The 22,147-nt window shown below is 46.3% G+C and overlaps 1 protein-coding gene across 1 annotated transcript in view; it reads right to left on the reverse strand.

Annotated features, from left to right (window-relative positions):
- Positions 1-723: 723 nt before the first annotated feature.
- The window catches only part of si:dkey-33i11.1 (sialoadhesin), a 57,979-nt gene continuing 36,555 nt past the window's right edge, over positions 724-22,147 (reverse strand). Inside the window, exons 17-18 of the mRNA XM_034175317.1 lie at positions 6,297-6,427; positions 724-1,232 (exon numbers count right to left, since the gene is read on the reverse strand). Coding sequence (XP_034031208.1) covers positions 6,325-6,427 — 103 coding nt within the window. The 3' untranslated portion in view covers positions 724-1,232; positions 6,297-6,324. The remainder of the gene's footprint in view (positions 1,233-6,296; positions 6,428-22,147) is intronic.

Below are 22,147 nucleotides of genomic sequence, written 5' to 3' on the forward strand. Positions count from 1 at the left end.
CATGTGCAATTCACTATACTTTGATTGCTGCATGGTATAGTTTCCCAGCATGCCATGTGAGGGCCATAAGCCCCGCTCCCCAATGCATGTCATCCATGGTATCATGACAGAAAGTCCGTCATGGTGTGTGCTGTTGTATTTAAACCCACACTGAAAAAAGAACCAACTTATTAAGTTATTTCAGTTGGTAACATCAAAATTAATTAAGCTGTTTGAACTTCAGGTAATAAGTCCGATCAACTTTAAATTACAAATTTAAGTTCAAACAACTCAATTCATTTAGATCAGGGGTGGCCAAGTTCGGTCTTCGAGATCTACCTTCCTGACACTCTTAGTTGTCTCCCTGTTCCAACACATCTGAATCCAATGAAAGACTCTTGAGCAGGGTTTTAATGAGTCTTTCATTGGATTCAGGTGTGTTGGAACAGGGAGACAACTAAGAGTGTCAGGAAGGTAGATCTCAAGGACCGAACTTGGCCACCCCTGGTTTAGATGTTACCCAATGAAACAACTGATTTAAGTTGGTTAAACTATTCTTTAGTGCATGTGGGTTAAAAAGTTTACATTTATTACTTTTGATCATATTAGTGATATACAAATGTGAATTCTTTATTGGAGTAGTATGGAACAAAATTATAGTGGTAGCAAAGAAAATCCTTTTTTGTGATTTAAATAGTTTTTAAAAAAATTGACAGGGACGACAACTTTAACATGTTGATGCCACATAGTTTTCTAAACTAATGCATCTTCTCGAGTCACGTTTGTAAGAAAGAAGTATATGTATTTGAATATGTTTCAGTCAGAAGTTTCAAAGCTATGCAAGACATCCACGCTTTCAAAAGATGTATTTCTGATTTTATGTCAGGAAAATAAAATGCTGGTAGCTGTTGAGGCCACACATGTATACAGCTTGTTCTCTCAAAATTTTACCATGGGCAGAGATGCAAGAAAAAAGCCAGCGGCATGAATGCTATTTTACAATTTTTTTTGGACAACTGAGATTTCTTCTGCCTTATTTGACAATACAGTGGAGGGAAAAAAAAGGGATTCGGAAGCTGGATTCCAACAGCAGCAGCAGGAGCAGTACATGACGTTCCCATCACAGTCTGGCCAACAACATGTCCAACCCACAGCAGGATCATCATCACAAAGATAGTTTCCTGTCCCACAATTCTCTCTGGTTGGATGGGAGTTAAAGCGATTTATGTGAGGAAGCCTGATGAGTTGCTCAGCTGAGGACATAAGCGGAAAGTAGAACAAGAGAAGAAAAATTTTAAATAGAACAAAAATAACAAACAATGACTGGTGTCTAATTAGACATAATGTATTCTATATAATTTAATTGCACTTCAAGAAATTTGCCAAACTTCCTCTAAAATATGAGGTTATATCAATCAATCAATCAATTTTTTTATATAGCGCCAAATCACAACAAACAGTTGCCCCAAGGCGCTTTATATTGTAAGGCAAGGCCATACAATAATTATGTAAAACCCCAACGGTCAAAACGACCCCCTGTGAGCAAGCACTTGGCTACAGTGGGAAGGAAAAACTCCCTTTTAACAGGAAGAAACCTCCAGCAGAACCAGGCTCAGGGAGGGGCAGTCTTCTGCTGGGACTGGTTGGGGCTGAGGGAGAGAACCAGGAAAAAGACATGCTGTGGAGGGGAGCAGAGATCGATCACTAATGATTAAATGCAGAGTGGTGCATACAGAGCAAAAAGAGAAAGAAACAGTGCATCATGGGAACCCCCCAGCAGTCTACGTCTATAGCAGCATAACTAAGGGATGGTTCAGGGTCACCTGATCCAGCCCTAACTATAAGCTTTAGCAAAAAGGAAAGTTTTAAGCCTAATCTTAAAAGTAGAGAGGGTGTCTGTCTCCCTGATCTGAATTGGGAGCTGGTTCCACAGGAGAGGAGCCTGAAAGCTGAAGGCTCTGCCTCCCATTCTACTCTTACAAACCCTAGGAACTACAAGTAAGCCTGCAGTCTGAGAGCGAAGCGCTCTATTGGGGTGATATGGTACTACGAGGTCCCTAAGATAAGATGGGACCTGATTATTCAAAACCTTATAAGTAAGAAGAAGAATTTTAAATTCTATTCTAGAATTAACAGGAAGCCAATGAAGAGAGGCCAATATGGGTGAGATATGCTCTCTCCTTCTAGTCCCCGTCAGTACTCTAGCTGCAGCATTTTGAATTAACTGAAGGCTTTTTAGGGAACTTTTAGGACAACCTGATAATAATGAATTACAATAGTCCAGCCTAGAGGAAATAAATGCATGAATTAGTTTTTCAGCATCACTCTGAGACAAGACCTTTCTGATTTTAGAGATATTGCGTAAATGCAAAAAAGCAGTCCTACATATTTGTTTAATATGCGCTTTGAATGACATATCCTGATCAAAAATGACTCCAAGATTTCTCACAGTATTACTAGAGGTCAGGGTAATGCCATCCAGAGTAAGGATCTGGTTAGACACCATGTTTCTAAGATTTGTGGGGCCAAGTACAATAACTTCAGTTTTATCTGAGTTTAAAAGCAGGAAATTAGAGGTCATCCATGTCTTTATGTCTGTAAGACAATCCTGCAGTTTAGCTAATTGGTGTGTGTCCTCTGGCTTCATGGATAGATAAAGCTGGGTATCATCTGCGTAACAATGAAAATTTAAGCAATACCGTCTAATAATACTGCCTAAGGGAAGCATATATAAAGTGAATAAAATTGGTCCTAGCACAGAACCTTGTGGAACTCCATAATTAACTTTAGTCTGTGAAGAAGATTCCCCATTTACATGAACAAATTGTAATCTATTAGACAAATATGATTCAAACCACCGCAGCGCCGTGCCTTTAATACCTATGGCATGCTCTAATCTCTGTAATAAAATTTTATGGTCAACAGTATCAAAAGCAGCACTGAGGTCTAACAGAACAAGCACAGAGATGAGTCCACTGTCCGAGGCCATAAGAAGATCATTTGTAACCTTCACTAATGCTGTTTCTGTACTATGATGAATTCTAAAACCTGACTGAAACTCTTCAAATAGACCATTCCTCTGCAGATGATCAGTTAGCTGTTTTACAACTACCCTTTCAAGAATTTTTGAGAGAAAAGGAAGGTTGGAGATTGGCCTATAATTAGCTAAGATAGCTGGGTCAAGTGATGGCTTTTTAAGTAATGGTTTAATTGCTGCCACCTTAAAAGCCTGTGGTACATAGCCAACTAACAAAGATAGATTGATCATATTTAAGATCGAAGCATTAAATAATGGTAGGGCTTCCTTGAGCAGCCTGGTAGGAATGGGGTCTAATAAACATGTTGATGGTTTGGATGAAGTAACTAATGAAAATAACTCAGACAGAACAATCGGAGAGAAAGAGTCTAACCAAATACCGGCATCACTGAAAGCAGCCAAAGATAACGATACGTCTTTGGGATGGTTATGAGTAATTTTTTCTCTAATAGTTAAAATTTTGTTAGCAAAGAAAGTCATGAAGTCATTACTAGTTAAAGTTAATGGAATACTCAGCTCAATAGAGCTCTGACTCTTTGTCAGCCTGGCTACAGTGCTGAAAAGAAACCTGGGGTTGTTCTTATTTTCTTCAATTAGTGATGAGTAGAAAGATGTCCTAGCTTTACGGAGGGCTTTTTTATAGAGCAACAGACTCTTTTTCCAGGCTAAGTGAAGATCTTCTAAATTAGTGAGACGCCATTTCCTCTCCAACTTACGGGTTATCTGCTTTAAGCTACGAGTTTGTGAGTTATACCACGGAGTCAGACACTTCTGATTTAAAGCTCTCTTTTTCAGAGGAGCTACAGCATCCAAAGTTGTCTTCAATGAGGATGTAAAACTATTGACGAGATACTCTATCTCCCTCACAGAGTTTAGGTAGCTACTCTGCACTGTGTTGTTATATGGCATTAGAGAACATAAAGAAGGAATCATATCCTTAAACCTAGTTACAGCGCTTTCTGAAAGACTTCTAGTGTAATGAAACTTATTCCCTACTGCTGGGTAGTCCATCAGAGTAAATGTAAATGTTATTAAGAAATGATCAGACAGAAGGGAGTTTTCAGGGAATACTGTTAAGTCTTCTATTTCCATACCATAAGTCAGAACAAGATCTAAGATATGATTAAAGTGGTGGGTGGACTCATTTACTTTTTGAGCAAAGCCAATAGAGTCTAATAATAGATTAAATGCAGTGTTGAGGCTGTCATTCTCAGCATCTGTGTGGATGTTAAAATCGCCCACTATAATTATCTTATCTGAGCTAAGCACTAAGTCAGACAAAAGGTCTGAAAATTCACAGAGAAACTCACAGTAACGACCAGGTGGACGATAGATAATAACAAATAAAACTGGTTTTTGGGACTTCCAATTTGGATGGACAAGACTAAGAGACAAGCTTTCAAATGAATTAAAGCTCTGTCTGGGTTTTTGATTAATTAATAAGCTGGAATGGAAGATTGCTGCTAATCCTCCGCCCCGGCCCGTGCTACGAGCATTCTGACAGTTAGTGTGACTCGGGGGTGTTGACTCATTTAAACTAACATATTCATCCTGCTGTAACCAGGTTTCTGTTAGGCAGAATAAATCAATATGTTGATCAATTATTATATCATTTACCAACAGGGACTTAGAAGAGAGAGACCTAATGTTTAATAGACCACATTTAACTGTTTTAGTCTGTGGTGCAGTTGAAGGTGCTATATTATTTTTTCTTTTTGAATTTTTATGCTTAAATAGATTTTTGCTGGTTATTGGTAGTCTGGGAGCAGGCACCGTCTCTACGGGGATGGGGTAATGAGGGGATGGCAGGGGGAGAGAAGCTGCAGAGAGGTGTGTAAGACTACAACTCTGCTTCCTGGTCCCAACCCTGGATAGTCACGGTTTGGAGGATTTAAGAAAATTGGCCAGATTTCTAGAAATGAGAGCTGCTCCATCCAAAGTGGGATGGATGCCATCTCTCCTAACAAGACCAGGTTTTCCCCAGAAGCTTTGCCAATTATCTATGAAGCCCACCTCATTTTTTGGACACCACTCAGACAGCCAGCAATTCAAGGAGAACATGCGGCTAAACATGTCACTCCCGGTCCGATTGGGGAGGGGCCCAGAGAAAACAACAGAGTCCGACATTGTTTTTGCAAAGTTACACACCGATTCAATGTTAATTTTAGTGACCTCCGATTGGCGTAACCGGGTGTCATTACTGCCGACGTGAATTACAATCTTACCAAATTTACGCATAGCCTTAGCCAGCAGTTTCAAATTTCCTTCAATGTCGCCTGCTCTGGCCCCCGGAAGACAATTGACTATGGTTGCTGGTGTCGCTAACTTCACATTTCTCAAAACAGAGTCGCCAATAACCAGAGTTTGATCCTCGGCGGGTGTGTCGTCGAGTGGGGAAAAACGGTTAGAGATGTGAACGGGTTGGCGGTGTACACGGGGCTTCTGTTTAGGGCTACGCTTCCTCCTCACAGTCACCCAGTCAGCCTGCTTTCCCGGCTGCTCGGGATCTGCCAGGGGGGAACTAACGGCGGCTAAGCTACCTTGGTCCGCACCGACTACAGGGGCCTGGCTAACTGTAGAATTTTCCACGGTGCGGAGCCGAGTCTCCAATTCGCCCAGCCTGGCCTCCAAAGCTACGAATAAGCTACACTTATTACAAGTACCGTTACTGCTAAAGGAGGCCGAGGAATAACTAAACATTTCACACCCAGAGCAGAAAAGTGCGGGAGAGACAGGAGAAGCCGCCATGCTAAATCGGCTAAGAGCTAGTAGCTACGCTAAGCTAGCGGATTCCTAAAAACACGCAAAGTGAATAATGTGTAAATAATTTAGAGGTGATTCAGCAGAAGGAGTGCTTTAGTTAAGGCACGTAAAGATTACACTGGGAAACAAATCGTAATCTAGATAACTAGATCAATCTAACTGCGCAGATTAAACAGCTAACAGATACAGAAAAACACCGCTGTGCTCCGGAACAGGAAGTGATACAATACCGCAGTGAGAGCCAACCACCAGTAGAGGCAAGCAAGAGTCTGCGACATAATAATAATAATAATAATAATAATAATAATAATAATAATAATAATAAAAGTGTTATTTATTTTAGTACATCAGCTTGGGATTGAAATCCTTTATATAACTGAGTTTGAAGGCTCCTTTTGCTGTGGGCCTCATACATTTTGACGTTTGTGAAGTAATACTTATTCATACCTCTGTGTGTGATCTGTATCTACAGAGACCATTTCAAGTGGAAAAATACATGTAAATGAACTGCTGTTACCTGAGTTGCATTTTCTCTGTGCTTGTTGTCAGTGGCGAGGCTGGGGCAATAATGTGTAAACAACTTTGGGCGAGTCCCTTGGTTTCTTCTCACCATACAGTGGCAGATTTGTGACCTGCACCTTTTCTGCACTAAACCAATATAAAAACTTAGAAACTATATGAGTAAATAGACAATAAATAGGCATTTAATGTTAACATCATAAGATTACCCTGAAAGATTAACCTGAAACTCGGTCCAAAAAATTCTTGCATGAATGAAAAATCATCTGAAAAAGGGCTAAAACTCGCACAGTGTAAAGCCAACATTTATGTGTCAAGACAATATTGAGTGCACATTTTACAACATCATCAAATGTGTGCACAGCACTAATAAAGCGTGCGCACAGTCTCTCCACATGCAAAACATTTTGCAATGACACTTCCAGGGCTCCATAAAAATGCCTGTTTTTACAAATAAAAAAATGCAATATTTTACAAAAGCACATGTATCTGTAAACACCAACACACGACACATGTCACATTAACATGTTGGTTTACATAATGAATGACTGAACCAATCAGTGTTGAGCAGAGGCACTTTTACCCAGAATCCTTTGCGATCTGTCTGTGTGTGTTACAAAACCTCAGAATTAGTGCATTATTCAACATTAAAAGATATATGTTATATTTTAACTTTGTACAAATGACAGAATTGACATTAATGGAGTTATTCTATCAGTATTCACACCAAACCGTAAGTCAGCATGACTTTATTTTCCAAGACCTCTGCCTGACCGGAGCATTGTGATTGGTAGCTTGCAGCTGTGCTTTAAGCCATGTAGTAAATAACAACTTCCAGCAGGGGGCAGCATGTTTGAACATAGAAGGGGCTCATTGTTTGGGTCTTTTGTCGCTTTTGATGCTTCCAAAAGCGATCGTGATGTTAAAACACATAATGGGTTTGGTAAGTCCTTAAGGCCTGGTTCATACAGCAGGATAATTAGGCCAATATTGGACCCGATCTTCCCCTTCCGACAATCTTAAGGACGCCCCAACAATCGTGATGCCACTAAAGATAATCTTATCAGATATTTCTGCTGTGTGTGGTGTGCTAAGAGCGCTCTGATCTGCTCGGAAGGATGTCAGGAGTGCTCCGATCATAAATCGGGGATATTCAACATGTTGGATTTTTTTGGCCCGATATCACAGCGTGTGTGGTGTCCTCCGACCACAAACGAGCACGCAGCTTGCTGATTGTGATGTGCAGCCAATCAGAAAGTGAGGTGACGGACGTACGGAGCGGAAAATAAAATCAAAACAGCTGTTCTGACTTATCAGAAAGGCCGGTGGTTGCGCTGTCTCCACTCCTTTAAAGAACACCTTTTCTTTTTCTTTTTGTATCGATTTTTCCCTCTGTTTTAAATAGTCCACAAAGTATCTCCATTTGTTTACTCTGAAGTCACGTTTAATCTTGAGAGTGTGCCGTTGAAGGATATTAGTTGTAGCTGTTGACTTACCTCACCTCTTCTATCCTTCACAGAGTCAGTTTGTCGTGTCCACCTGGGGGGTGTTTGGCGGTGAGTTTGAGTCCAGAAGCGCCGGGCTTCGATCCCTTTGGGCGCTGGAGAGCGCGCCGTCCTTCACTCCGCCAGACAAGCCATATCTTATGTTGTACACAATTATTGCACAGAAAGGGAAATAAATGTTTTGTTTTTGGAACCGCTTTCTGGTTATTTAGCGCTGGGTTCAGTCAGACGCAGGTCCGCTCCTCAACCCGCGTCGGCACATAACAGTAGTTCCCGGCCATTCTAAAATGGATCCAGCGGCAGAAGCGGTTCCGTTTGCCGAAAGAGTTCAAGAACACTTGGAGAAAATATGGGAGCAATTACAGCATCTCGCAAACCAAATTAAACAAACAGATGCCCGCGTTACGGAGCTTGCAGTGCAAGCCGTTCCGCTTCCTGCTGCTCCAGCTGCGGCACCATCGATACCGGTGCAGATAACTCCGTCACCCAGAGATTCGGCTTCCGAACCAATTATTTGTCATCCGGAGCCTTATGCGGGAAACGTTGAAGCTTGTGCTCCGTTTTTGATGCAATGTTCTCTGGTTTTTGCTCAGCGACCGGCTTCCTTCTCTTCTGATGGTAGCCGTGTCTCATATGTGACAAATTTGCTCCGAGGTGACGCCTTAGCTTGGGTCGCTGCGTTGTGGAGTAATAATTCTCCATTGTTAGGATCCTTTAAGGATTTCTCCCGGGAGTTCTGATTGGTTTTTGACCATCCGGTGAAAACAAATACCGTTGCCCAACGGTTGCTGAATCTCAGGCAGGGGAGGCGGAGTGTGGCGGATTATTCTGTGGATTTCCGAATTTTTTCCGCTCAGTCCGGTTGGAATACCGCAGCTTTAAGAGGAGTGTTTGTGGATGGTTTGAATGATTCATTAAAAGACGAGCTAGCAGTCCGTGACGAACCAAATGATTTAGATGAGCTAATATCTTTGGTTATTCGTCTAGATGATCGGATAAAGGAGCGTGGACGCGAGAGAGGGCGGACATCAGAGCGGGTCTTTTCGTCTCGGGGCTTTCCCCGACACGGATCTGGGCTGCCTCTTCTTCGCCCCACTAAGACTCCTCCGACGGGACCTCTGACTCCTCTTGTGGATGAGCCCATGCAGCTCGGACGAGCTGAAGCCGTCATATTGCCCCGGTCACATAAGCGTCAAGAAAAATAGTGATGACGTATCTCCAGGTGTTCTGAGACAGGCACAATAATGGACACACACACAAAAAAAACATAATTAGTTATGTGGGCTGTTTTTGTTTTTTTGTGAGGGGTTATAAATTGTTTGGGTGTTTAGAGGCGGTTCTGGTGGAGTGAACGACTGGCGGGTCGGAGCTCGGCTGGACTCAGCCAATCGTCAGTTTTTATCATTTGAACTTACGTATTTTCTGTTTGGGATTGGGTCGTTTTGTTGTTTTTTATTTCCCTGCTTCCCTAACCCCAACCTCACTTGCCCTAAGACCGTTCGTCTTGTGGGTTGTGGGGTGGTGCAGGTTGGTCACACTGAGTGTTTCTCAGAAGACCTCTGCACCTAGGGGGGGGGGGGGGGTTGTCAGGGGCGTTTTTTTGGGTTTGGTTAGGGCCCGGTTCCACTCCAGCCTCGGTGGGCCTTTGGCCGTTCGTCATTGGTGTTACCGGGGTGTGGTGCAGCGAGAACATACCTCAGTCAGAGGGGTGGGCCGATCTGTTGCCGTTCGCCATTTCGGTAGTTCCACCCCTCCCGATAGGCTGGTGGTATGGTCGGGTAGGGGCACCGGACGTATTTCCGGTTTTCCACTGTGCTTCGGGGTTGGGACCGGGTTAGTTTTTCCTGTTTCCTTCCCCGGCTTAGTAATTTTGTGCCGTTCACCAAAATGGAGCTAACGACTGGCTCTGGGAGTGATCTGGGGTCTTTCGGGGTGCTGGGGGAGGTAACAGGGTTTTCCAGTTGTTTTATTTGCCCCCGGGGTGTTTTAATGAAGTCCGCCGGGGGTTGGATTTTTGTGTTTTTATGCTCCCTTCCAGGTTCCACCTCCAGGGTTGATGGGACGGTCCTCTGGGGGGGGGGGGGGGGGGGGGATTGATTGTGGGGCCGACTCGCCAAGTGTGGCCGGGTCTGGGGTTCCTGGGTTGTGGGGAAGGGGCCTCCTGGGGTTGATGGTACAGTCCTCTGGGGGGCGCTGCTCCTCCATGTAAACCTGGGGACCTCTGTGGGATTCCTGTTTTGGTTGTCTCTCCTAGAACTGGCGGTAAAGGTCTTCTGGGGGGGGGGGGGGGGGGGGGTTGGTTGTTATTTTTCTTTGTGCATTTGTGTTTGTATTGTGTTGTTGGGGCTGTGTTGGGTTTTTGCATTTGGGAGTTTTTCTTTTCTTCCCGGGGTTGGATGGGACGGTCTCCTGGGGAGGTTTTGGGTGGGTTTTGTGTTTTTTTTTGTATGTATGTTGGGTTGTATGTGGGACTTTTTTGGGGTTTTGTTGATGCCAGCCGGCCTTCCAGCCGCGGTGCCCTGTCCTGCTGTCTGCTGTGGACCTTGGGAGCGTTACGCCGTCTGCTTGCTGTCATGGACCCCGGAGGGAGGTGCTGTTCTCGGGCCTGGTCTGTTCAGTCGCTGGGAGGCTTCCCGTTGATGGGGGGGTACTGTTGTGTGTTTGGGGGTTTGGCTGGATGTTTTTGTGTTGTTTTCTTTTCTTTGCTCTCCAGGTGGTATGCAATCTGTTTTTTGTCTGTGGAGAAGGTGCTGGCAGAAGAATCCTTCACCCTCATCAACATTATTGGCTGCACTTGTGGAGGATGTCCACGTGCAGGCCTAATGACTCGCAGCACCTGTGGATGATGCTCACGTGCAGACTTAAGGACTTTCAGCTGAAGCAGATAATTAGATGGCATTCTGCATTTAAGCCATGAGTGGTTCAAGCAGAATTGCCGGGAACTCAACCTTGTGACGCTCGTTTGTGAGACGCTGAGGACCGCGCCTGGGTTTGACACATCGTGCCTGTGAAGGAGGACGGGTGAGGGACACATGCTGTCAGCACACATCAGAGGTGATTGATTGTCTGAATAAGTGTTAATAGTAATTTGGTATTTTGTTAAGCAGTATATTTGAACATTGATGAGAATTGTGCAGCTCGCTTCTCACAGCCGTGGTGTGCGGACTGATGATCCTCCACCTGTTGTGAGAAGCTGCTCATTTACATAAAGCTTAAATTCAGACCTGAATGTGTTGCTGATAGTGTGTGCCGTTGAAGGATATTAGTTGTAGCTGTTGACTTACCTCACCTCTTCTATCCTTCACAGAGTCAGTTTGTTGTGTCCACCTGGGGGGTGTTTGGCGGTGAGTTTGAGTCCAGAAGCGCCGGGCTTCGATCCCTTTGGGCGCTGGAGAGCGCGCCGTCCTTCACTCCGCCAGACAAGCCATATCTTATGTTGTACACAATTATTGCACAGAAAGGGAAATAAATGTTTTGTTTTTGGAACCGCTTTCTGGTTATTTAGCGCTGGGTTCAGTCAGACGCAGGTCCGCTCCTCAACCCGCGTCGGCACATAACACAAAATGCCTTCAACCAGAATCCAGACTCTCACTGGCAGCTATAGGAAGCCTTAGAGCTTGTTATTTCTGCAAAAGGAGGATCTACTAAATATTTATGTATTTTTTTCTGTTAGGGTGCCCAAATTTATGCACCTGCCTAATTTTGTTAATAGAATTATTGCACACTTTCTGTAGATCCTATAAACTTCATTTCATTTCTCAAATATCACTGTTTGTCTGCTATATGATATATTTAACTGAAATTCTGATCCAAACAACCAATGATTTATAAAGGGAAATCATGGAAATCATCAGGGGTGCCCAAACTTTTACATACAACTATATATGACAGACTGTTTCAAGCCTTTTTGGCAGTGTGCAGAGTGACATCCTGTTAAAGAAATGTTAACTAAATTATTGAGGTCTGTATCTACTCGTAAATACTTGAATGGGTGTTAGTAAGAATGCATTCTTTCAATTTCAATTTATTTTCATTTATATAGCGGCAAATCACAACAGAGTTGCCTCAAGGCACTTCACACAGTTAAGGTCTAATCTTACTAACCCCCAGAGCAGCAGTGGTAAGGAAAAACTCCCTCTGAGGAAGAAACTTCAAGCAGACCAAACTCAAAGGGGCGACTCTCTGCTTGGGCCATGCTACAGACACAAATTACAGAACAATTCACAAAATGAATATACAGGAAATGGTGTTGGTGCACAGGACAGGAGGGTCTCCAGCACAAATACCACACCCATCTCTGGATGGAGCTGCACCTTAAACAGAGAAAAAACAGAATCAGGCATCAGATTGACAAGAAATACTGTATAATTTGGCAGCATTAAACAAGAAAAACAGGAAATACTAAGGTGATCGTCGGCCACTAGCCCTAAGCTTCACTAAAAGACCCAGAATTTAGGTAAAGTTGAGGCCGCGGCACGCTCAGTTTCCTAATAAAATGAATTAAAAGAGTAAAAAGCATAGAACTATACTATGCCAGTATGCTAGCCATACAAAAGGGAAAATAAGTGCGTCTTAAGTCTGGACTTGAAAGTCTCCACAGAATCTGACTGTTTTATTGATGCAGGTAGATCATTCCACAGAACGGGGGCATGATAAGAGAAAGCTCTCTGACCCGCAGACTTCTTATTCACCCAAGGGACACAAAGTAGTTCTGCACTCTGAGAATGCAAAGCCTGGGCCGGTACGTAAGGTTTAATTAGGTCAGCTAGGTAAGGGGGTACCAGTACGTGAACAGTTTTATAGACTAGTAGCAGAACCTTAAAATCTGATCTCACTGGGACAGGAAGCCAGTGAAGGGATCCCAAATTTCATGTCTGTAAGGTTAGAGGTAGTGTTACTGTACAAAACACAGTGAGAATGACTGGTCAAGTATGACGTCAACCATGCAAGGGCACTCCCAGTAATCCCAAAATGATTTTCCAGCCTATCATGTTGTGTGGGCCGCTGAAGAGGAGGTACTGCTGGCCCACCACCAGAGGGCGTCCTGCCTGAATGGTGGGGTTCAGGCACGAGAGGGTGCCGCCGCCTCACAGGAGCAGCCGGGGGTGACAGCTGTCACTCATCAACAACTCATCAACACCATCCATAAAAGCCGGGCAGCAACTCCACCTCCCTGCCGAGATATCAGTCTACTAACCAGGTAACCATCTCAGCCATATCATTGCCGTACGCAAGGATAGTTCTGAACGTTTTTGCAGTGGTAACCTTCTGTAACTCGCAGCTTGGAGCTGGTTGGTGAGAATTTGGAGGAGTAGGCGAATCCACTCCTAAATTCTTAGTTGTTACATTAGGCACTGCACGGATTGTGTTTCCTGCTACCTTGGAGTGGAGGACTGTGTTCACTCAGGAAGGAACTGTGAGTTGCTGACTGTTTGCTGGGTGTGCACACACCCACCGTAACCTGTTTCTGCTTCCTGCCAGCAATAACAGATCTGACAGCTGGAGACGGTGGCCACCTGGGGACTCAGGACTTGGCGGCTCCGGTTTGTTCCAGATCCGTTGGCAGTGGAAATCATGTGGGACCTGGCTCTTCTCTGGACAGACGTCTTCTATCCTCGAGCCTGCCCACACGTCACCTTTGTATTATTGACTTTATTCCAAATCTGCATTTGTCTGTATTCCTTTGTGCCCATTCCACAACATTAAATTGTTGTATTTTTGGCTTATCCATTGTCCGTTCATTTACGCCCCCTGTTGTGGGTCCGTGTCACTACACTTTCCCAACAGGATACCTCGGCCAGCGTCATGGATTCAGAGGGGCGTCAACCATGAACAACCAATGGAAAAACAGGGTGCACAGGCACCAGCAGGAGGCGTGTTAGGTGAATGGCAGCAAATTTTAACCGCCTTCACTGCTCGGTTGGACTTAGTGACCGAGCAGAGCGCAATACTCAATCGCAGGTTGGAGGCTCTCACCGCACAGGTGGAAGTGCCCACATGGGGCGTGGCTGCAGCACCTCCTCCTGCTGACCTGGTGCCGAATAGAGATATTCCAGTGGTCATTCAACGAACCCCCCACCATCCCCTGAAGCATACATAACCCCCCCGGCTTATGTTATTAATTTGCTTCGATGAGAGGCACGCTCCTGGGCTACGGCGCTCTGGGAGCAGAACTCATGGCTTCTATCAGCATATAATGAGTTTGTGAGGGAGTTCAGACTGGTGTTCGATCACCCACATAGAGGCAAAACTGCTTCGAGTACGCTGCTGTCTATGAGACAGGGGCGTCGGAGTGCGGCCGAGTATGCAGTCGCCTTCCGCATCGCGGCAGCGACGGCCGGCTGGAATACTGTTGCACTCCGCGCCGCCTTTGTAGACGGACTGTCTCTGGTCCTTAAGGAGCATCTGGTGGCTAAGGACGAATCGCGGGATTTAGACGGGCTTATCGACGGGCTTAACGACCTGGTAGTACGGTTAGACAACCGATTAGAAGAAGGTCGACGGGAGTGAGACGAAGGGCGTGGTCAGGCACGAGCCATCCCTCTTCCTTCCGGGTCCGAAAGGGAGCCATCTTCCCCACGCTCCACAGCCAGAGGGCTCTGTGTGGCAACAGCTCCCCCTGCTGACGTTGTTAGGGAAACGAACAAGGCCAAAACAAGATCAGATGACATATTGAGGAAGCTGGTCCGCGGGGAGTGTTTTCTCTGCAGCTCAACGGAGCACACACAGAAAAACTGCCCCAAACGGTCAAAACAACACTCGCCCTTAGAGACTGGGCTCAGGGTGGGTCACAACACGCATGAGGGAAGGGCACGTAAATCAGCACGAATCCCAGTCACGATCCTGTGTGGGGATTTAACCCTTCACGCCCCAGCACTTGTGGACACGGGGTCGGAAGGGAATCTGTTGGATAGCAGATGGGCAAAGGAAGTAGGGCTCCCTCTAGTGGCCCTTCCTTCATCATTGAAGGTACGGGCACTAGATGGCACACTTCTCCCTTTAATCACACACAAGACACAGCCAGTAACTCTGGTAGTGTCTGGGAATCATCGGGAGGAGATTGAGTTTTATGTAACTCCTTCTACCTCCCGCGTTATTTTGGGCTTCCCATGGATGGTAAAACACAATCCCCAGATTGATTGGCCGTCTGGGGTTGTGGCTCAGTGGAGTGAAACCTGCCACCGGGAGTGTTTAGGATCCTTGGTTCCCCCCGGTTTGACCAATAAGGAGGAGGTTAAAGTTCCCCCCAATCTGACAGCGGTGCCGGTGGAGTACCACGATCTTGCTGACGTCTTCAGCAAAGATCTGGCACTCACTCTTCCCCCGCACTGTCCGTACGATTGTGCCATTGATTTGATCCCCGGCGTTGAGTACCCGTCCAGCAGGCTGTAGAACCTCTCATGTCCTGAGTGCGAATCAATGGAGACCTACATCCAGGACTCTTTAGCTGCCGGACTGATCCGGAACTCCACCTCCCCGATGGGTGCTGGTTTCTTTTTTGTGGGCAAGAAAGATGGCGGACTCCGTCCATGCATTGATTACAGAGGGCTGAACGAGATTACGGTTTGCAACCGATACCCGTTGCCCCTGTTGGATTCAGTGTTCACGCCCCTGCATGGAGCCAAAATCTTCACAAAGCTGGATCTTAGAAATGCGTACCACCTGGTTCGGATCCGGAAGGGAGACGAATGGAAGACGGCATTTAACACCCCGTTAGGTCACTTTGAGTACCTGGTCATGCCGTTCGGCCTCACCAACGCCCCTGCGACATTCCAAGCTTTGGTGAATAACATCTTGCGGGACTTCCTGCATCGGTTTGTCTTTGTGTATCTGGACGATATTCTCATCTTCTCCCCGGATCATGAGACTCATGTCAAGCATGTACGTCAGGTCCTGCAGCGGTTGTTGGAGAACCGGCTGTTTGTGAAGGGCGAGAAGTGCGAGTTCCACCGCACTTCTTTGTCCTTCCTGGGGTTTATAATCTCCTCCAACTCCGTCGCCCCTGATCTGGCCAAGGCTGCGGCGGTGAGAGATTGACCCCAACCGACAAGCCGTAGGAAGCTGCAACAGTTCCTCGGCTTTCCAAACTTCTACAGGAGGTTCATTAAGGGCTACATTCAGGTCGTTAGTCCCCTGACAGCCCTGACCTCCCCAAAAGTCCCCTTCGCCTGGTCGGATCGGTGCGAAGCTGCGTTTAGGGAGTTGAAACGCCGGTTTTCGACTGTGCCAGTTCTGTTGCAGCCCGATCCTAGCCGCCAGTTCATCGTTGAAGTGGATGCCTCTGACTCAGGGATAGGAGCCGTGCTGTCCCAGAGCAGGGTGTCTGATAAGGTCCTCCACCCTTGTGCCTATTTTTCCCGCAGGTTGACCCCGGCAGAAAGGAACTATGACGTCAGCAATCAGGAACTCCTAGCAGTGAAAGAGGCTCTTGAGGAGTGGAGACACCTGTTGGATGGAGCTGCAGTACCATTTACGGTTTTCACGGACCATCGGAACCTGGAATACATCCGGACCGCCAAGCGCCTGAACCCCAGGCAAGCCCGCTGGTCACTGTTCTTCGGGCGTTTTGACTTCCAGATCACATACCGCCCCGGGACCAAGAGTCAACGATCCAATGCCCTGTCCCGGGTACACGAGGAGGAAGTCAAAACCAAGCTGTCGGCTCCAACGGAAACCATCATACCCGAGTCCACTATCATGGCCACCCTCACCTGGGATGTGGAGAAGACCGTCTGGGAGGCCCTGGCATGGAATCCGGACCCGGGGACTGGCCCGAAAGACAAACTTTCTGTCCCACCAGAGGCCAGGGCTGCAGTCCTAGACTTCTGTCACGGTTCTAAGCTCTCTTGCCACCCAGGGGTGCGAAGAACCGTGGCAGTGGTCTGGCAGCGCTTCTGATGGGCGTCTATGGAAGCCGACGTCCGGGAGTATGTCTAGGCCTGTACCACCTGTGCCAGGGGCAAGGCAGACCACCAACGAGCACATGGACTCCTCCAGCCTTTACCCGTGTCTCATCGCTCCATGTCCCATATCGGCCTGGACTTCGTCACGGGCCTCCCGCCGTCCCAGGGCATGACCACCATTCTCACGATAGTGGACCGGTTCTCCAAGGCGGCCCACTTCATGGCCCTCCCGAAGCTCCCAACGGCCCAGGAGACAGCAGACCTCCTGGTCCACCATGTTGTATGTCTGCATGGGATTCCATCTGACATTGTCTCTGACTGTGGTCCCCAGTTCTCCTCGCAAGTCTGGAGGAGTTTCTGTAGGGAACTGGGGGCCACCGTAAGCCTCTCATCCGGGTACCATCCCCAGATGAACGGACAGGCAGAGCGGGCGAACCAGGATTTGGAGCAGGCTCTCCGCTGCGTGACCTCCGCGCACCCGACGGCCTGGAGCAACCATCTGGCCTGGATCGAGTACGCTCACAACAACCAAGTCTCATCTGCCACCGGCCTCTCCCCGTTTGAGGTATGTTTGTGGTACCAGCCCCCATTGTTCCCGCTTGTTGAGGGAGAGGTCGGGGTGTCCTCGGTCCAGGCCCACCTAAGGAGGTGCCGTCGGGTGTGGCGTACTGCCTGCTCTGCCCTGCTTAAAGCCCGGGATGAGGGCCAAGGCCCATGCAGACCGCCGGCTTTCCCCGGTCCCTGCATACCAGCCCGGGCAGGAGGTTTGGCTTTCCACCAAGGACATTCCTCTCAACGTGGAATCCCAGAAACTGAAAGACGGCTACATTGGACCTTACACCATCCTCAAAGTCCTCAGTCCGGCCGCAGTGAAGCTGGTAGCTTCAGCTTCACTGCGGATTCATCCAGTATTTCATGTCTCACGCATCAAACCCTACCGCACTTCACCACTTTGCACCCCCGGACTGGCGCCGCCTCCTGCCCGGATCATCGACGGAGAGCCTGCCTGGACCATGCGCAGGCTCCTGGACATCTGTCGACGGGGCCGGGGGTTCCAGTATCTGGTGGACTGGGAGGGTTATGGACCCGAAGAGCGCTCCTGGGTGAAGAGGAGCTTCATCCTGGACCCGGCCCTCCTGGCCAACTTCTACAACCATCATCCCGACAAGCCTGGTTGGGCGCCAGGAGGTGCCCGTTGAGGGGGGGGTCCTGTTGTGTGGGCCGCTGAAGAGGAGGTACTGCTGGCCCACCACCAGAGGGCGTCCTGCCTGAATGGCGGGCTTCAGGCACGAGAGGGTGCCGCCGCCTCACAGGAGCAGCCAGGAGTTTCAGCTGTCACTCATCAACAACTCATCAACACCATCCATAAAAGCCGGGCAGCAACTCCACGCCCCCTGTTGTGGGTCCGTGTCACTACACTTTCCCAACATGTCAAGTAGAATATGATGATCCACGGTATCAAATGCAGCACTGAGATCTAACAGCACCAGAACCGTAGTGGTGTCTGAATCCATTGTAAGCAGAAGATCATTCAGCACTTTAGTGAGAGCCGTCTCTGTGGAATGATATGTTCTAAAAGCAGACTGCAGTGGTTCAAAGAGATTATTCTCAGTAAGATAGTCCACGAGCTGCCGTGACACCACTTTTTCCAGAATTTTAGAGCAAAATGATGGATCTGATATTGGCCGCTAGTTTTTCAATACACTAGGGTCAAGATTAGGTTTCTTAAGTAATGGTTTAATCACTGCAGATATGAAACATTTAGGAACAGATTCAGAAGTTAAAGAAAGATTAATAATTTCCAGCACAGTCAGCCCAAGAGTGGGCCACAGGTCCTTAAACAGTTTTGTTGGTATAGGATCAAATAAACAGGTTGTGCTTTTTGTTGACATTACAAGTTTCGTCAGCATGCCAAGAGAGATACTATCAAATTCTGTAAATCTAGATACTACCTCAGTAGTGGCACCCACCTCAATAGTAGGGTGTAGTGGCTGGGTTAAGGCATGCTGGGATATGTTTAACCTAATGTCTTCTATTTTCTTCTCAAAGTAATCTAGGAAATCTTGTGCTGTAAAAGGAGAGCGAGCTACAGGTGGTTGTCCATGAATAAGTGTTGCCACCATGTCGAACAAGAACTTTGAGTTATGCTTGTTTTTGTTGATCAAATCAGAGTAGTAGGTACAGCTGTGTTCTGCTGTATCTGTTAGCTGTTTGAACTGAGCTGTTTGAGTTCTTTGAATTAACAGTCTTTTTCAAGACTTTTTTTACTTTTTTTTACTTTTTCACCGTGCTCCAACGCCTAAAGAAGACCTCTAACGGTCGAAGCATCGCGACGGAGCACTTTTATCAGCTAACCTTCATCAGCGTTGGCAAGCTAACTAGCTTGCTAACGCTTTCGTTTTTATTTTTATTTTATTTTTTAGCACTGTTGTCGTGCTGCTCCACAGCTTCCCTAGTGGATTTTTATTTTATTTTAGCGCTGTTGTCGTGCGTTACCTGTGCTGCTCCACAGCCTGCCTAGTGGATTTTTATTTTATTTTAGCACTGTTGTCGTGTGTTACCTGTGCTGCTCCACAGCCTGTCCAGTGGATTTTTATTTTATTTTTTAGCACTGTTGTCATGCGTTACCTGTGCTGCTCCACAGCCTGTCCAGTGGATTTTTATTTTATTTTTTAGCACTGTTGTCGTGCGTTACCTGTGCTGCTCCACAGCCTGTTCAGTGGATTTTTATTTTATTTTTTAGCACTGTTGTCGTGTGTTACCTGTGCTGCTCCACAGCCTGTTCAGTGGATTTTTATTTTATTTTTTAGCACTGTTGTCGTGTGTTACCTGTGCTGCTCCACAGCCTGTTCAGTGGATTTTACCTGTGCTGCTCCACAGCCTGTCCAGTGGATTTTGATTTTTATTTTATTTTTTTAGCACTGTTGTCGTGTGTTACCTGTGCTGCTCCACAGCCTGTCTAGTGGATTTTTATTTTATTTTTTACCACTGTTGTCGTGTGTTACCTGTGCTGTTCCACAGCCTGTCCAGTGGATTTTTATTTTATTTTTTACCACTGTTGTCGTGTGTTACCTGTGCTGCTCCACAGCCTGTCCAGTGGATTTTTATTTTATTTTTTAGCACTGTTGTCGTGTGTCATCTGTGCTGCTTCAGCCTGTCTAGTGTCGGATTCCCTGTTTGGGAATCCGCTAGCTTAGCGTAGCTACTAGCTCTTAGCCGTTTTAGCATGGCGGCTTCTCCTGTCTCTCCCGTACTTTTCTGCTCTGGGTGTGAAATGTTTAGTTATTCCTCGGCCTCTTTTAGCAGTAACGGTACTTGTAATAAGTGCAGCTTATTCGTAGCTTTGGAGGCCAGGCTGGGCGAATTGGAGGCTCGGCTCCGCACCGTGGAAAATTCTACAGCTAGCCAGGCCCCTGTAGTCGGTGCGGACCAAGGTAGCTTAGCCGCCGTTAGTTCCCCCCTGGCAGACCCCGTGCAGTCGGGAAGGCAGGCTGACTGGGTGACTGTGAGGAGGAAGCGTAGCCCTAAACAGAAGCCCCGTGTACACCGTCAACCCGTTCACATCTCTAACCGTTTTTCCCCACTCGACGATACACTCGCCGAGGATCAAACTCTGGTTATTGGCGACTCTGTTTTGAGAAATGTGAAGTTAGCGACACCAGCAACCATTGTCAATTGTCTTCCGGGGGCCAGAGCAGGCGACATCGAAGGACATTTGAAATTGCTGGCTAAGGCTAAGCGTAAATTTGGTAAGATTGTAATTCACGTCGGCAGTAATGACACTCGGTTACGCCAATCGGAGGTCACTAAAATTAACATTGAATCGGTGTGTAACTTTGCAAAACAATGTCGGACTCTGTTGTTTTCTCTGGGCCCCTCCCCAATCAGACCGGGAGTGACATGTTTAGCCGCATGTTCTCCTTGAATTGCTGGCTGTCTGAGTGGTGTCCAAAAAATGAGGTGGGCTTCATTGATAATTGGCAAAGCTTCTGGGGAAAACCTGGTCTTGTTAGGAGAGACGGCATCCATCCCACTTTAGAGGGAGCAGCTCTCATTTCTAGAAATCTGGCCAATTTTTTGAGATCCTCCAAACTGTGACTGTCTAGCGTTGGGACCAGGAGGCAGAGCTGTGGTCTTATACACCTCTCTGCAGCTTCTCTCCCCCTGCCATCCCCTTATTACCCCATCCCCGTAGAGACGGTGCCTGCTCCCAGATCACCAATAACTAGCAAAAATCTATTTAAGCATAAAAATTCAAAAAGAAAAAATAATATAGCACCTTCAATTGCACCACAGACTAAAACAGTTAAATGTGGTCTATTAAACATTAGGTCTCTTTCTTCTAAGTCCCTGTTGGTAAATGATATAATAATTGATCAACGTATTGATTTATTCTGCCTAACAGAAACTTGGTTACAGCAGGATGAATATGTTAGTTTAAATGAGTCAACACCCCCGAGTCACACTAACTGTCAGAATGCTCGTAGCACGGGCCGGGGCGGAGGATTAGCAGCAATCTTCCATTCCAGCTTATTAATTAATCAAAAACCTAGACAGAGCTTTAATTCATTTGAAAGCTTGTCTCTTAGTCTTGTCCATCCAAATTGGAAGTCCCAAAAACCAGTTTTATTTGTTATTATCTATCGTCCACCTGGTCGTTACTGTGAGTTTCTCTGTGAATTTTCAGACCTTTTGTCTGACTTAGTGCTTAGCTCAGATAAGATAATTATAGTGGGCGATTTTAACATCCACACAGATGCTGAGAATGACAGCCTCAACACTGCATTTAATCTATTATTAGACTCTATCGGCTTTGCTCAAAAAGTAAATGAGTCCACCCACCACTTTAATCATATTTTAGATCTTGTTCTGACTTATGGTATGGAAATAGAAGACTTAACAGTATTCCCTGAAAACTCCCTTTTGTCTGATCATTTTTTAATAACATTTACATTTACCCTGATGGACTACCCTGCAGTGGGGAATAAGTTTCATTACACTAGAAGTCTTTCAGAAAGCGCTGTAACTAGGTTTAAGGATATGATTCCTTCTTTATGTTCTCTAATGTCATATACCAACACAGAGCAGAGTAGCTACCTAAACTCTGTAAGGGAGTTAGAGTATCTTGTCAGTAGTTTTACATCCTCATTGAAGACAACTTTGGATGCTGTAGCTCCTCTGAAAAAGAGAGCTTTAAATCAGAAGTGTCTGACTCCGTGGTATAACTCACAAACTCGTAGCTTAAAGCAGATAACCCGTAAGTTGGAGAGGAAATGGCGTCTCACTAATTTAGAAGATCTTCACTTAGCCTGGAAAAATAGTTTGTTGCTCTATAAGAAAGCCCTTCATGAAGCTAGGACATCTTTCTACTCATCACTAATTGAAGAAAATAAGAACAACCCCAGGTTTCTTTTCAGCACTGTAGCCAGGCTGACAAAGAG

This window comes from Thalassophryne amazonica, chromosome 7 (genome assembly GCF_902500255.1).
Source record: "Thalassophryne amazonica chromosome 7, fThaAma1.1, whole genome shotgun sequence".
NCBI classification, from domain to species: Eukaryota; Metazoa; Chordata; class Actinopteri; order Batrachoidiformes; family Batrachoididae; genus Thalassophryne; species Thalassophryne amazonica.